The 17503-nt window shown below is 39.3% G+C and overlaps 1 protein-coding gene across 2 annotated transcripts in view; it reads right to left on the bottom strand.

Annotated features, from left to right (window-relative positions):
* Window positions 1-290: 290 nt before the first annotated feature.
* kif26aa (kinesin family member 26Aa) overlaps window positions 291-17503 on the bottom strand; it is a 74292-nt gene continuing 57079 nt past the window's right edge. For both annotated transcript variants that reach the window (XM_039693428.2, XM_039693429.2), the window contains 9 exons: window positions 15753-15846; window positions 14833-15095; window positions 13895-14078; window positions 12660-12819; window positions 11937-12099; window positions 8207-11252; window positions 7020-7210; window positions 5235-5385; window positions 291-1865 (listed from right to left, as the gene is read on the bottom strand). In XM_039693428.2, the coding sequence (XP_039549362.2) occupies window positions 1684-1865; window positions 5235-5385; window positions 7020-7210; window positions 8207-11252; window positions 11937-12099; window positions 12660-12819; window positions 13895-14078; window positions 14833-15095; window positions 15753-15846 (4434 nt within the window). In that variant the 3' untranslated portion in view covers window positions 291-1683. The remainder of the gene's footprint in view (window positions 1866-5234; window positions 5386-7019; window positions 7211-8206; window positions 11253-11936; window positions 12100-12659; window positions 12820-13894; window positions 14079-14832; window positions 15096-15752; window positions 15847-17503) is intronic.

Genomic DNA, 17503 nt, shown 5'->3' with positions numbered 1-17503 from the left:
AAGTGATGATTACGAGCTCTGACGGAAAACTTGGTAAAATGCAACAAATATGTGGAAGCACAGGTATTTTTAAAAGTCATCATTTGTTAGAATGTTAGAATTCGTTATTAATTCATTATTAATTTGCCCGTGAAAAATATTTTTTAATGTGACTAGACCTCTGGTCTTCATCAAAGAAAAAAAAAAAAAAAAAAAAATCAATGATCTTTCAAAAGAAAATACTTTGCACATTGCACAAATAATTATAAAGATGCGACATTCTTTTTATTCATAATTTTATGTTAATGCAAACTAAGGAGTCTATACATGATATTAAAAAAAGGATAAAAAACTGTACAATATAAAGCAGGAACACTGATAAAATGTCATAGACATTGAAAAAGTCTAAATGCTCGGCAAATCTGTTTAAAGTAAACTATTAGTAGAAATCACAGACTAACTTATAAAACAAAGAGAAAAATTAAATTAATTTTACAAAGAACAAATAAAAGATGTCATGCAGCAACTTGAAAAAAAAAGCCTGAGTCTTTTTTTCTCTATTTTAAATAAAGAATCATTCAACAGCAACAACAGCAAAAAAAAAAAGAAAAAGAAAAAAAAAAAACTTTGTAAAAAAATAGCCACAAATTCTACTTAAAACCTTTTTCCAAACCAAATAATCTCTTCTATTTGTTTCTTTATGAGAAACAGCAGTCACACTTCTCTGTAGAGACACTTTGAGGATTAACTTAAATCATCAAACATCAGTGGCTGAACATAAATCACTGGACACAGAGAGGAGAAAGTCCTGTGCTGTGAAGTTGTCAACAGATGATAGCCATTTGTATATTCAAAGTTCATTTTCAGCGAAGAAAGGCATATCTTTTAAAGTTCAGGTAGATACAGTGGATTTGTTTCATTAAAAGAAACCAGCTTAATGCTGGATGTTGCATGATCAGAGAAGAACAGACATATCCATACATTACAGTATGATAACACACTGAAAGCACAAACTCACTTCAGTTCGATGTCCTGAGAAGTGTTTGAGACGAGCTCTAATTTCTGATCTGCCACCAGCAACAATCAGTTAAAGTAGTTGATCTGGATCTAAGGAAAATGACATTTCATCTGAGATGTGATTATGCAGAGCAACTGTAACTAAATGAGATAGACGACAATGCCACAGCTTCAGCATCTTTATCCAATCAAGTGACATCACATTTGTCAGGGGCAAGCACATTTTTGCACGATGCTGAAGAAACTTGAACTGCATGTTAAATTCGAACATGTCTAATCGTGGTAATTTAAATATAAGAAAAGGCAATAGTATGGGGAGTTTTTTTTCTCAACAACTTTTTTGTGTTTATTACCTAAAACTATATTTTTACACACTTTAGCTCTTATAAATACACTATACACCGCACTGCATTGCAAAATACTTTGTTTTTCAAAGTGTACTTGGGAATGTTGGTCTCACTGATAGCACCAATCATAAAACAAAGATAGTTGGGATTTTTTTTTTTTTGGTTTAAGGCACTTCCTGGTAACGTTAATGAAGATCTCAGGTCACGATCTTGTTTTTATTCTATTCTGTCTCTTTGTTTCTCAGCATTTCAGGGAGTTTCTAACTATGTATGTTCAATACCATCACTCGTTGCATTGCTCAAAGCAGGACAGTCTCAATCCCTCCAGTTTTGTTGTCTCTTACACCTCCATTTCTTGTTGTCCACTCTGTCCTGGTATCGCGGGCACTGCGATATCGAAGCAGGTCTCCATCATTACACGAGACTTGCATAGGTTGACACAAAACTCCAGGTCTCCTGTGGCCTGAGCTAGAGCCTCCAGGTAGGTCTGCGACTCCTGCTCCAGATCAGGGTCCACATCAACTAAAGAAAAGAAGGGTGAAAAAGTCATCATGAAATGCAATTTTACGATATCTGTGCACAACATCATTTTTTTTTTAAATTCATGTACCCTTATAATCTTTAATCGAATGTGTTACCCTTCCCTCCCTCCTCGAAACAACTTCTCTTCGGATCAAAAACTATTTCTAGAGGGCGTGGCTATTGGACTCTGTCTCGTTTCTGGCCCACCTGTCAGAAACCTGTCAGTGTCACTGAAATCCAGCAAATATGGTGTTTAGGTGCAGTTTTGGTTGCGCTCCTCACGTCCTCTTTCCTATTCCTAAACAGCTTTGTCCGCGTGCCCGCTGGCTCGAATTCCTGCATTTTGAAGGAGGAGGAATAACGGCGATCTCTCGTCTGTGGGGGTGATTATTAAATATAAAAATCAAACCATCTCTAAAATAAATAAACACAAGGAAGCCACATTATTGTGTGACATAAAAAGGATGTCACCGACACACCTAGATTGATATTTTTATCACTCAAGACATAAACAAAAATCTATGCAGGTGATAGTTGGTTGATGTAGGAGATGGGCTTGCAGAAACACCATTCTCATTTTATTGGGCTCTGAAGAGGAGCTGATTTATACAGCATGACAGCCCAAATCATAGCTTTACCCAAGACAGCAGTCACGGATGAATAGTAAACATCACCTGGCCAGTGGGCAGGTAGTGATTGCAAAAGAGAAAAATAATACCTTATTGATTCAAGAACACACACAGCCACGGATATACACTCGCTCTCTCCATGTGCCTGCCAAATTTTCTCTACATTATTCTTTTACGTCCTGTGATTTATGTTTACAAAAGCATCTTCTAGCAAAGCAGAGACAAATACTTTGCAGAATCAAGGTTCTTGTATTGGTCCTTTGTTATAGTTGTTATTCTTTTTTATAACTGAAACTGAGGTGTGAATACAGAATAAAACAAAGATAGAGAATCAGCAGAGCTTTTTTTGCTGCTGGCATTCAATTTTCCATTCTCAGTAAACAAAACTAATAACATGATTCAGATTTGATACTGAAAGCCTTTGGATTTGTTTGAAAAAATCCTGAATTACAATAATAAACTGTTTGCTGAATAGTATGTTATGGTGATTCTGGTGATTGTTAGCCTGAAGGTTAAATGCAGTAAAGTTCAGAGTTCATTCTTACAGCTAACATCATGTCTACAACAGCTTGAGGCTGTCTAGTTTCATCCTCAGACGTCACGCCCACAGACCATTGGCTGAACATGCATAGGGCACAAAAAATTGGAGACAGTTCAGGAGTTTCATAGTCTTCACCTGATTGGTTAAATTCTACAGGATTTCCAGGAGACATTTTGCATTCTTTAACGATCCGCCTGGAAACAAGCCCGCTGTAATGGCAAAACCCTCTCATGGAAGAAGAAATCTGTTGTGTTTACAACTGTGACAATGAGCACTTATCAGGATCAACTAATCGCTGTATTTTCAGTATGTGAATTTCAAGGCATAGACTCTTTAAAACACTACCAAGAGTTTTACACTCTAGTCTGTTATTGTAGTGACATCGACATTTCGCGCCCCTAAACATGAAGCTGAACAAAGCGAACTGTGATTGGTTGTTTGACAGCTGCTGTAACTGATCCTACTCAATCCGCTTGGAGCGGGATTCGAACTAAGGTCTCCACTGTGGGAGGCGGGCGCTAAGGAGGCAGGGACCACACCATTTAGCGTCAGTTACTAGAGCGCATCTTGTGATCAGGGGAGTGAGGTTTACAAACATAGCTCTTATTGCTCTAGGAAAGTCACACTGCTATAGAGTAACAGACCTCACGTGTGGCTACTAGAGACTTAAAGGATTAGTTCACTTTAAAGAAAATAAAATAAAATTACTCACTCTCCTGAGTAATTAACTCTCCTGTTCAAACTCCATCAAAATGAACAAATATTTTTCTTTTTTGAATGAACGAAATGACTCGAAAAAAAGATTTGTTCGTTTTGATGAACGAGTTTGAACAGGAGAGTCACGAACGCGCATCACAGAACAGAGCAAGGTGAGAATTTGTGGTTAAACAAATTTAACATTTTTATTTATTTTTGAAATGACTGATCGTTTTGCTAGATAAGACCCTTATTCACAGTCTGGTAGCATTTATGAAGTCCAATGAAGTCCATTATATGGAGAAAAATCCTGCAATGTTTTCATCAAAAACCTTAATTTCTTTTTGACTGAAGAAAGAAAGACATCTTGGATGACATGGGGGTGAGTATTATCAGCAAAAGTTTTTTTTTTAAAAAGTGAACTACTCCTTTAAGGCTGTCTACTCTGGATGTGACAAAGCAAATGTTGCAAATATATTTGTTCTTTATGTCTGAAGTACTGTGAGGGCTTGGAGTACATCAGAAATTGAAGGGGGCATCAGTTTACTGTTGGGGATCGGTTGTGTCAAGAGTCGTGCCGCTCATGTCTGGTGTAGACGTGTTAAGAGTTGAAGGCAGCAACAGTAAAGGAGAATTACAACTACAAAAACCTCAACAAATCGTTTTACAGTTTAGGTTTAAGGAGAATAATCTGGAAAGTCAATGTCATCCATCCTTGCAAACCAACGTCTCAGGCACCAATTCAAAGTAGTCGATGCTCAAGCCATTTCTGTGAATACACCATTACCTCAGCATTTTCTTGTAAATCCACTGGCACTAAGTTCAGACACTTAAATTAAAGTCATAAAGCGAGCCATTAGTCTAAATCACATTACAGGGAAATGCATATTGTTTAGAATGCAAGGTAAAATGAATCATTCCTGTCATTGATTCATGCTAGAGCATCACAGTAAAAATGCCAAAAGAAAGTCCTTTTGGCTAAAAGGACGTGGAATCGTGCGAACAGGGAGATTTGCTTATTTATATCACACCACTAAGTTCAGTAAAACAAAAGTGTGACAAAAACAAAATGTAGGCTACACACATTTGTTTGTGATAATTGTCATCAGAATTGTACAGCACACATTTTGTAAACACACCGGAAAATTAGCATAAGTCAGGCATCAAATATAATTGCAGATATTAAATATGCTAACATAATTTTAAATACGTCCTGTTCATTCTTTTTTAAACAGAAATTATTGCACATTTTATTCTATGGCCAGCCCTAGTTTAAAAAAAAAATAAAAACTGGCCAGCTTAATACAAAGTAAATATTCTCCAGATAACATCTTAATGATTCGCTTTGGTTTTAGTGCAGTCAAAACACATAAAATAATAATAGCCATAATAAGGAGGGGGTCTCTCATAAACTCGTAATTTTGGGGTTGTTGCATAAAAACAATCAAAAAAAAAACAATCAAAAAATCCCTGACACATACAATAATACACTTGGGAACTTACATTCTCCCATCCATTTGCTGGGGTCCAGCATGAGACGAGACTTGGCGTCCTCCAACTCCTTTTTCAGCTTCTCATGCTTTGCTCTTAACTCCCTGATCTCCTGCTGCCTCTTCTCCAGCATCCTAAGGCGGGCGTTGAAGTACTGCAGACCCTGCAAGTGTGGAACAGCAGTGTGAGTTGTGCACAGTGAACCACAAACCTTTTGTACCTATTTCAAGCACCTGCTAGACTACGTGTGACCCTCATCAGGGCCGATTTAAAGTGCAGTGGCTTAAGCTGAATTGATTCAATGCTTGGTAACCTGTACAGAGGATTCATGTCCTCAGCCTTTTGGTCAGATTATTTAGGACAAAGCTGAAAATAAAACTTAGTATCAGGTTAAACACTCACTGTTTTCTTAGATGCATGTTGGGACTAAAAAGTGAGATTAAGTTCAAGAGGAACTGGTTACTGAAAGGATAAATTACAGGATAGATTTCTCCTGTCATGTGCAGTCCTTCGTTGACAGGCGGCCATTTTAAAGCAAATGAAGAAACAAACTATTAAAATTAAATAACTTTTTCTTATCTGCAAGTATCTCTACAGATGAAAAAAAAAACTCATTCAAGCTGTTGTTACTACTATATGCCCACAGAAAATAGGATTTAATTTCACGAAACATAAATAAACCTAGCAGTTATACAACCTCCAACCCCCACACATACATACAGATTCGCATAAAACAAGAGGGTGAACAGCCTAATTCTTCATGAGCAGACTGCCAAACTCTAATATGTGAGCTGAGATTTTTTTTCTTAATTGAAAATAAATCAGAGCACCATTCGACTCAGTTAATGTCTTTTTCTCTCGTCTTCTCCACACAATTGACTGTGTGAACAGGGTTAGAAACTCACAGAGAAACAGTTAATGACCCATGGACGCGCTGTGTGGAGTGAGCCATAAAGACCGATCAGGCGGGCCACAGATTGTGGAGCCACACCTCATTCATCACAGACACCCATAACCATTCCCCAATGCACTCTCTCCTTCTATCTCTCTCACCATCTCTTCCTCTTTCTGAAAAGACCTTTGCCAATCTTTCCACTTCTTTTTGCAGTACAGCACCCATTCATCCCAGTCTAACTAAAGTTATTAGTGCAATCTAATATCAATTAGCCAACATAAGTAATTGTCACAGAGATAAGTTTCATTCCTGACAACTGTACTTGTCACAGGATGTTAGAGAGGCATCCGAATTGTTGCTAATGCTTCAATGAGTTCAGCATAATTGAAAAATTGATTTTACTCCATCATTCTGGGATTGTGCCATATTGAGGTTTTGTTTTACAAAGAATAAATGAAGAGTTCAGATGCAAAAGCCTCTAAGTGCCATTTGAAATTTTCTTCTAGAATGATCATTTTTATCAAGCTTGTATATTTATGTTCAGTGATTTCACTTAAATGGCAATGATAATTACCTATTAATTGTTATTTAAGTGAAATTACTGAACTTAAATAAACAAGTTTGATAAAAATCATCATTAAAGGAGAAAATTTCAAATGGCATTTAGAGGCTTTTGCATCTGAACTCTTCAAATATTCATTTAAAAAGTTAGACAAAGGGGAAATATCTACTACTCCACTTCTAGCCTCATAATAACACTACTAGTTATTTTAACCAATGGCTTACCATTGCATGACATAAAATACTTGAAAACATTCACAGTTTTTTATTTCTCTAGACTTTTGGTATACTTCAGAATTAAAGCAGAATGAGAAACAAATACCATACAAATCGCATCTTACCTCTGCCAACCCTTCTTTCCGTCTCTGAAGACGTTCCACATCATCAATCTCATACACTTTGATCTCAAAGGGTTCCTTTATAGTACCCCCCAGTGGGGGTAGATCAACCCATTGGCCTGCTGCACCAACCTTCCTGCCCAGAGAAGAGGTGTCTGGCAGAGGAGCTGGAATCAGACGCCGTCGCTGTAGGCCTGGAGGGGTCACACAGGGCAATGCTTTTCAGGCGGGCCAAAGATGAACAGCAAACTTTGTGGGCATGCTTTTAAATATGCATGAATGCATATTAAACACCAGATATACTTGTAAGCTTGGATTCATAAATCTAATGAACTAAATGGACAGATGGGATGGGATGATTTCTTATTATTAATTAATCTTTAATTAAGTACAGATTTGAAACCAACATTTAAACTAAAATGTATAATGTTTAAGGTAGGTTCACACTTTATGTTTATGACTTTTTACAACTGTTGTTTGTCAAACTTTACTGTATTGTCCCAGAGAAGATGCACTGCCTGTGGTTTCACTGTCCCTGATCATTGGTCTTTTATAGACCTTATGTAGCCCTGCCCCTTTATGCGCTGCACTCGTTGTCTTTTGTCTTCCGGTCTGTATTTTCACAGCAATCTTACGTATTTATGAATGAACAGCTCGATTTAAAATCGTCTCGGTCTACTGACATTGGTTAAGACATCTGCTTTAAACAGTACAATCCTCATGAAAACTTTCGTTAACTTTACAATAAGTAAATCCACTTCACCAGCTAATTACTCCTCGACAGCGATACCATAGAAATTTAGAGAGTGACGGAAGTAAAAAAAAAATGAAAAAAAAAAAAAGACGGAAGTTCAAAGACAATATTCTAATGAAGGCTGCACACTTGTTTCTCTGGCGCATAAGGTTATATCAGACTGTATAAAGCAAATCACAGAATTTGGACCCCATTGTTCTATCATACTGGATGACCGTAATGTAAAAGACCTTCTATCAAAATGTTAAAATAATAATTTGTACTAGTCCTCCTTATCAACTTTCTAGATAGTTTATGGACAGATACATTAAACGTCTTAACTATTGAAACAGTGAATTGCAGAGACTCACCATTCTATTTTTTAAAGGCCATCTAATAAATTAATCTTGAATTCATCAGTAAATATTGCCCAAATTGTCTTGACAGTAAAACCTACCATTAGATCTCTTTTTGGGAGATTTTGAGGTCTTTGTTCGACTGGACGTGGACACTCCACTCTCACTCATGGAATCATGGGCAGAAGATGCACTGCCTGTGGTTTCACTGTCCCTGATCATGCTCTCATAGCCACTGCTGCCTCCACTGTGATAAAAGAGTGCAGTGCGCCCCATGGCAGGGGGCAGTTCACCACTAAGGACACTGCTGTTGTCACTACCGTGGCCACTACTGTAGCGCTGCGGACGACGAGGGGCAGTGATTTTGCTGTACGGAGAGGGTAAACAAGCAGCCAATGGCGTTTCACTGGAGGTTCGGGCATCATTGTTGCCATCTGCTTGGTCAGAGCCCCTGAGGTTTTTCTTGGAGCTACCAACTGCTAATTCACTGACCCTACTGTTAGCTGCACGAACCGCTTGCTTTGTGCCCATAATAGTGCTCCTTCCTTGTTTAACGTTGGAGCCTGTGACAGTGCGATTTGGAGGTTTTCCAGTTGGAGGTAGACTGGTGTTCCGAGCAGCTGTGACGGCAAGGAACTTGGTGGATGAGCTAAGGGCCTTTGAACCAGTACTCGACAAGGACTTTCCTTTGTTGCCATTCCCAACAATATTCCCAACTCTAGGAGTTATACTGGCCTTTATCTGTCCAAGCTTACAAATTCCACTAGCAGATGGAGGGGAAGTAGCAGTTGGGGTAGATATGGAACAGGAAGTCCCAAGTTTTGGTACCATTTTAGAAGATTTGCCAGTGCTACTGATACTGACATTACTGTTTTCCCTCGAGGTTACTGGTCTGGAACCCACTGAGGTTAAACTCTCACACCTTTCAAGGGACATAAGACTACCAAAATGCCTTCCATTGTCTCCTTTAGCACTATGTGATCTGAGACTAGAAGCTGTCTTCAGGCTAGATGATTTAAAGCTAAAGGATTCCCCTCTAACACGTACATCAATGTCTTCCTCAGAAACCGATGCTTTGGAGGAAGACAATCTTGTTCCATCCTTACCCACAGACTTTAAGGCACTAGGAGACAACAAAATTCGTGTTTTCTGGTCGAGGCTTGACTTTCGAACAGGTGGAGCAGGGGGTGACATGCTTCCAGACTTAGGGAGCATACTACCCTTCTGTCCATTAGCTCTCTTTCCTAAGGATGAGAATTTCAGGCTACCAGTTGTGTGCGAGGCATCATTACCCCATTTCACCTCAGAGCTGTGGGGCACTGAAACCATGCCGAGAGTGGTGGCCCCCCGCTTGAGCAGAGGCATCTTGCTTAGGTCCCCTTTCTTAAAACTGGCCTTCTCACAACCATCCACAACCCTTTGAGACGTGGATGGCACATGAATTTTGGAAGGGCGAGGTACACTGTTGCTATTCCCGCTTGTCTTTCTAGATGGAATCCCACTCATGCCAGTTTTTGGTGGTTTACCAACAGAGCTAAACTCAGAATTCCTGGCTGATGTTATCCCACTACTAGTGTGGCTCCATTGTTCATCTATTCTACTACCCTGGCGTTGCAGCTCGTGGGTGTAGCTTTTGCTAGAAGATGCAATGTGGGTGCTCTTCCTAGGGAGTGTAGAAATGTATGAGATCTGGGCAGACTGTGAAGTCATAAGTCTATTAGATTTCATTGACTTTGGACCACAGAGGGATGCTTTGGTACTGTCATGTGAAAGAGGGCACTTAGATTTGGAAAATTTGTCAATGGTTGCAGAATCATAGTCTTGTTCCGAAAAGCAAATTCCACTGTCACCCAATGAACTATTTGTTCTTTGCTGGGAGAAAGATTCAACTTGTAAACCACCAGGTAAATCCATCAAAGAGCTGCTGAGCGGTCCCTTGCGCACTCCCTTTGATGAGAGGCTCCTTTTAGTCTCTTCACTACTCGGGGCACAAATATTTGTCTTGCAAGACCAGGAGTTGATTGAAGAGTATGCAGTGGCATGTCCATCTGTAGATTCCTCTTGTGACTTGGAAGCAGCACCTTGGTTCAGCTGGGATCTATTTATCTGGCATGTGTAAGCATCAAACTCATCGTTGATGCTACTGATAATGCTAACAGGCCGTGAGTGAGATGCCAGGGGCTGCAAAGTGCAGTCGCTATTGAAGCTAATGATGCTGGAGGGTCTCCCATTGTCTGGAACCAGGCCAGCAGGCAGCTCTTCAACCACTGTAAACACCAGCTCATCCTCTCCATTGAGCTCCACCGGCTGCTGCAGTGTAACTGTAGTCCTTAAAACATCCCTATCAAGGCACCTGTTCCTCAATGTAGCTCGTAGGTGGCTCACCTCTATAGGACTTCTACTGAGGTGATGGAATCTTTCAGTAATTGGGGAGTCATTTCGTTCTCCCTGTCTTAGGGCTTGCTGGCTCATACCTACTGGAGGTGTCCGTGTGGCTAAGCCACACTCCGTATTAGGAGCTGAGGTCTTTGAGTTGTTCTGTGAGGATGAGGCATGGGGTTTTTGGATAGGCCCTCTACTAAAGACTTTCTCTCTCACAACAGGCTCTGAATCTTGCCTTAAAGTCGTGTTAATTTCAGATGTGGCTCCATGTTGCAGGTGTGCAAGCTTTTGAAGAGGGGACTTGGTGGTCCTGGATGATACAGAAGCACCTTCTGACATTTTTTCTGCTCCACTTTTGGAGGGCATCTGTTGGCATTTTTCTTCACTGGTGAAAACAGATGTGCTCTCACTGCCATCAATACACTCAAGCCTTTCTTGTAACTCTGCAAAGGTGTTGCATTTGAGGTGGTCCCCATCAGATTTCGGTCCTTCTTTTACACGCTTCTTGTTTAGGGAGGGAATGATAGGAACAAATGCTGGAGGGCCTTCATTGTCGCTGAGTTCGCGGTCAGAGATAGGGGCCCCACCAGGCCCCACATAGATCACTGTATCACATGAGTGCTCACTGCTTGAAGAGTAATCTGGATCACTGGATAACATTGCAGGGTGGTCTGGGTCAAGAGCCACAGTCCGAGGGTAGAAGGGTCTTCGTCTGACATGTCCCTCTTCACAGGAGCTCTCCCCTCCAGAGGAACTTGATGCATACTGAACAGAATAACATACCACACTGACTTCAATATATCTTTATAGACAGTTCATTCACAGCATGCAATAAATTTAGAGAGGCATCCCTTAATGAAACATGTTAATGTCAGTGCATAGCATAGAAGCAGCTAAAAATGTTGCCAATGCTATGCGCAAGTTAGGCATGGAAAGGATTTTTTTTTTTTAGATCTATAAAATATTAATATATTCTGTCAAAACAGCTTAATTGTGGTGAAAATTGCCTGTGTGATGAGAAAGGTTGCTGCTGTTTCATGCTGTTCTCCCTCTGGAGAAAATGCATTGATTACATTTGTTGATTACATGACATAGGTCACTGAGAAAGTTTGCAGTTAAATTATCTCGTAAAAGTAGGAGTAAAGTGTAGTAGTGTTTGTAGTAAAGTCAAAATAAATTATTTAAAAAAAGTGTATATATATATATATATATATATATTATCTGTAAAATAATATTGTTAATTAAAATAATTTATAATTATTCCAATATAGTTATATAGTGTTTTTTTTTTCATAATTGTTCTATTCCAATATAGTTATATAGTGTTTTTTTCATAATTGTTGTTGTAGTACGTTAGTACCACAAATCAGTGCTTTGTAAAGTTGTTTAAAAAGACCATGAATACACAAGCATACACAGATGAACAATATATCAGTTTGAATTACATACCTTGGATTTCTTCTTTCTCATACGGTGAATACGGGAGGCAAGCTGCACAGTGGTAAGAGATTCAGCATAATTGGCTGGCGAGTCAGAGATGTGGGCGATCATGGTGGTTCTACAGTTGATGTTGCCCAGTGATTCCCTCAGCAGCATGGTAAGCTTGCTGTCTCTGAATTATACATCAAAAAATCTTCTAGTTAGCCAAAAAGGAAGCTAGGCCTTACAACGATCTGCCTCTCTCTCTCTAAGACCACTGAGAGGTTGTCTTAAAATAGAGGATTATGAATCATACTTGAATAAAAGAAATCCCTCCTTTTGACGCTCACTTTCTAGTGACCTGATTTAGAGTGTTTATATTTTATTCTGTTGTGGAAGATGTTATTTCCTGAAGCCAAATTTAACAGATTTTCTTTTCTGCTCGTGCCACTGTATTTGCTATCCCACCTTCCGGTGACCATTTCTTAAATCTTTTTCAGCATAAATGTGTTACTCCCCAACACTTATTCCTTTCAATATATTCCACCTCAGTGCAATTCACACTGGGTGCATTCTCTCTTTGGAAAGCTGGCTAATTGGCTTTATTGATCTGAGGGGAGTGATAATAAAATCCTTGTAGATGCAGATCAGGAGGTCTCAGTGGGTGAACAGTGCCATATTACTACTTTCAACAGAGATTCATCATCTCCCACTATTGGTCTGTATTGATTAATTGAACCACAAAACACATACCTGTATGGCACATGCTTGGCTCCATTGGCCAAAGCTAGGATGACATTTCCAAGGGCACCCAATGATAGACATTGGCCTCTCCCTCCATCTCGTGTATGGCTCAGATCAGACTCACAACTGCCTAAGTCCAGAAGATGAAGACGGCTACGACTTCCAGACACTGCAAAGTTATACACAGCCTGTCAAAACAAAACTTGACTTCGAATATCCATGTATAAAACACATAGTTTGACTGTTTACAGGGCATGTCTTTATTCCAAAACCCTAAACATTCCAAAAATATTTAAAAAAAACATAGACATCCATGATAAAAACATGTAAAGCTCCCTTTTTACACAAAGTAAGACTTCTGTCCTTTAAAAAATGTACCTATGAATGGTTAGTTGTCTCTTTGCATTAGCCTAAGATTAGAGAAAGTACTTTGTTATCAAAAAGGCCACTGGTCACATCGGGGCCCTTATGAGATAGCAGTTGGACATAACATCTTTGCTAAGTGGTGATTCAATATCCTTGGCAGTCCATCAAACAGCAAGCAATAAGTACAGCTAGTTAGATTACAGTCCCATGTAGGTCACAAGACTAAAATTCATTCAAGATCATTACAGGAGATTCATTTATTTCACACTGAGATTCGAGGCCATTAACCTCACGTCGGCAGGATTTACAAAGCAAGCGCTCGGAACTGAAACCCTCAGTGGAGCAGGAATGCAAACGAGCTTCTCATTTCATGCTGAGCTCTATAAACACCTCTGCAGAAGAGACTCCAACCTCATTACATATTAAAATCTATTCTGGCTAGTGTCAATGGCCAGCACCCAGCCCGCAATGCAGTGACGGGAGAGCAATACTAATGATCATGCTAATGTTGACATGCTGATTTGACAGGATGGCTACGCCCAGTAATGGAAATGTGCTAACCCTTCTTGTTAGCATTCTCGTAGAACCGTTATCAGTGGGGCTAAATTGAGGTAACTGATATTCTCTGAGAACACGAGTAGAATGATAATGGAAAAGTCAGGTATCGTCTTGCCCTCAGTAACAGTCTTCTCAAAATACTAATGATGCATAAAGATATATGATATGAAATCTTGGACAGTGATAAGAGGGTAAAACTTAATTTGTGAAGCTGAGGTAAATCACCTTTGAAGTAAAAGCATTTTAAGGCCTGGATGTTACAGTGTGGCTGTTTAGCAAAATGTACACATAGTTGTGAAAATGAACACAGTGAGGCATACTTCCTGCTTTGGTGCTCTTCTCTATACGGTACTGGGAAATATGCAGGGTGAAGAGCATGTGAGAATTCCAGCGGTCCTCTTCCTTGCAGTCAGATCTGCTGGTGCTGCGTGCTGCCAGTGCTGCATCCAAGAAGAAAGCCGCCTTCTCTGCAGAGTACGCCCGTAACTCGCTCTGGTTCTGCAGCTGGACATATTTTAAAGTGAGAGTGAGACAGAGATAAAGAAAGACATAAAAAAAACTTGCCAGTAAACTAGATAACTTGAATTTACAGTACATTATCATACAAATGTTTGAGGTCAGTATGTTATTTTTTTATTTTCATTTTTTTCTGTTTTGAGAGAATTGAATCCCTTTTAAGCAAGGATTAAAACAGACAACTATATTGATCAAAAAAAGACATTAAACGACCTTATACTTTTCAAATATGTGCTATTATTTTGAATGTACTATTCTTCAAAGATTCATGAACACCAAAATATTAACTTTCTTCATCATTGATAAAAATAAGAAATATTTCATGATCACCAAATCAGGATTTTCAAATGATTTCTGAACATTGTGACATTGAAGCCTGGAATAAAGACTGCAGAAAATTCAGCTTTGCTATCAGGAATATATTAAGTTTTAATTTATAAGAAAATAGAAAACAGTTATATTGTAATAATTATATATATATATATATATATATATATATATATATATACAGTTAAACTATAATATACAACATTATTGTTTTTACAGTTTTTTTTTAAAACAAATAACAGCAATGGTGAGAGAAAAAGAGACATTTTTTTAATGATCAACCCCAAGCTTTTGAATGGCATAAACAAGATATAATGTGGCACCTAAAATTGTTACATTTACAATCATTTACATTTACATATCACAATGCTCTATTATATGACCTACACCTGCTAAAAACAAACTCTAATGGCACCTGAGATCCACAGACTGGGTCCTCTTTCAGGGAAATTCCTGCTCCCTGACTTTCCTGGGAAGTCCCCTTGGAAAAGTCAGCCAACAGGTCTCTCAGCACCTCCTCCCTACCACAGATTTCCACAGCGGACACACGGATGGAGAATCGTGCGCCGGCCTTTTCTTTCCTTTCCTCAATGAGCTTGAAGAGCCAAGATATAGCACAAGGTGCCACACCTAAGCTCTGTGTAGAGCTGTCCCTGCCAATCATGGTGTAGCTTTTGCCTGTGAGGTAAAGGTAAAAATATGGTGATCTGGCATTGCTGATGTAACCAAATATTCAAGATTTAGGGACTGAACTTAAAATATTTGTCTTTACTAAATGTGATATAAAGCTATACTAAGCTAGCAGCATTTGTCAACACTGTGAAACTTAACTTAGCTTGACTTAACTACATAATGATATAAGACCAGGTATATAATAAGATTTGTGTTAAAATTAGCAATGTGGATGCAAAACATCGCAGCTGAGCTAATAAAATTAACCCAACAGGATGTTAGTCATGAGAGAATATATCACACTAAAGCAGAGCAAATGAGTAGCCAAGCTAACTGTGGGGGATTTAAGCAGCGCTGTGAGAGGCACACAATCTCTCACAGTGAGGGGCCCAACAATAAAAGTAGAAGAGACTGAGCGCTTTCAAACCCAGAGTGTAAAACAAGGGCACTTTGTGTTCAACAAACTGCTGTAACTGCTCAAATACATATTTCCTCTCTGCGTCTTCCTCCTTGTTAGGCGATTTCAAGTCCAGCCAAAACATTTGTGTATTTCGCATCACTTTTCCTATGTGATCAATGGCTACTCCATCTGAAAATGGATTCTGAACAATGCATTTTCCTTCAAAGCAGTGGGCTACTAGGTTTAAATAGGTGTTTACTAACCAAGGTTGGGTTGACCAAAACAGAAGATGCAGCCATCTGCCCCGTTGACCACAGATTGGATAACCTCTGCCACTGTCCCTGAGCATACCTCTGCCTGAGGATTCAAACCCAAATTTAAACATCAAATCAAAATGTTTTCAAACCAGACAGACAGAATGACAGATAGGACGACAAACAGAACAATACAAAGAATTGACCAGAGAGAAAGACAGACAGATCAATAGGCATTTCTGTTAGGGTCACGATCGTCAAATATGATTGGCTATTATACAGTTTGGATTGGCGGTATGGTTCCATTCTGGGCCCTGTGCATCCATGCAGCCTAGCATGGATAAGATCAGAGAGAGCGGCAATAACCCCCGTTAGGGTAAACAGAACAGAACCAACTTGACAACATAATTAGAGAATTTTAGTCTGATTCAGGGGTAATCAGAATGCCAAATCCTGACTGACGAGAGGAGGAGCTGGGGATAGAGGAGGGTAATTATCTCCTGAGAAATGCGATAGCTGCTGAAAATACTAAAGGAGCTTATATATGTACACGGTGATAGGCGTCATATTCCTATAGGATAGGTAGATGTGGATCAGCTGAGAGTCAGCTAATGCAAGCTAGACAAACGTGACCTGCCAGAACTAAAGCTACGCTTGATTATGACAAACAGAGAGACAGACAAAACAAGACAGATAGAACGACAGACAGACAAAACAATGGACAGAATGACAGACAAAATTAGACAGACTGATAGTCAGACAAACAGAATGATAGATAGAATAACAGACAGACAGAACAACTTGACAGACAAAATGAGACAGAATCATAGAACAGACAGAATGATAGAACTATAGATGGATAGACTGATAGATAGAACGATAGATAGAATGACACAGACAGAACAATAGATAGGATGACAGACAAAACATAATGAGACAGAACAATTTACATTTACATTTATTCATTTAGCTGACGCTTTTATCCAAAGCGACTTACAATTGCTATATATGTCAGAGGTCGCGCGCCTCTGGAGCATCTAGGGGTTAAGTGTCTTGCTCAGGGACACATTGGTGTCTCACAATGGATTCGAACCCGGGTCTCTCACACCAAAGGCATGTGTCTTATCCACTGCGCCATCACCACCCCGTTGTTCTGTTTGTAGTTCAACAATAAGAACTATGATGGATGGATTCATAGACAAAATGATAGAAAGATAGAATGACAGATGAGATAGACAGCCAGAACGATAGAGAACGATTCCCCATGCAACGTCTTGCTTGTCCTTGCAAACTTTTCACACAGACGCAGAATACAGATGAAGATTTTAAACCTTGGAATTATGTGTGTATTTTGCTGCTTGAGGAAAGCTTTGACAGAGTTGTTGTAAGAACAACCTCTGATGTGTGCTCGCTCAAAGCCTGTTTTGTTCTGAACAATGTGGGGTAGTCATTGATCATCAGACCTGATGTTTCTAGGACAGGAAACCCAAAGACTCCAAACTCCCAGAGAGTTCAGGAGGAAGCAGAGAAAAGAGCTCTGTTATCTTTTCCTCTGAGATCACTTCAGGCACTGTTGGCTAAGAATGATCACCCCAACTCTCCAAACCAAACCTTTTATCTCCCTCACAAACCAGGCAAAGCAGAATAGCTCTCTTACGAAAATGCTTTGATCTCAGCATGGATGTCCTGCCAGTTGGAAATCAAATCTATGTATATTTTTGCTTAAAATCAAATTTTAAGTACAGACAGGACATTGATAA

This window comes from Pimephales promelas, chromosome 13, assembly GCF_988280905.1.
Source record: "Pimephales promelas chromosome 13, fPimPro1.hap1.1, whole genome shotgun sequence".
NCBI classification, from domain to species: Eukaryota; Metazoa; Chordata; class Actinopteri; order Cypriniformes; family Leuciscidae; genus Pimephales; species Pimephales promelas.
Note: the sequence above shows the minus strand (reverse complement) of the source record. Positions and strands in the feature narration are given on the sequence as shown.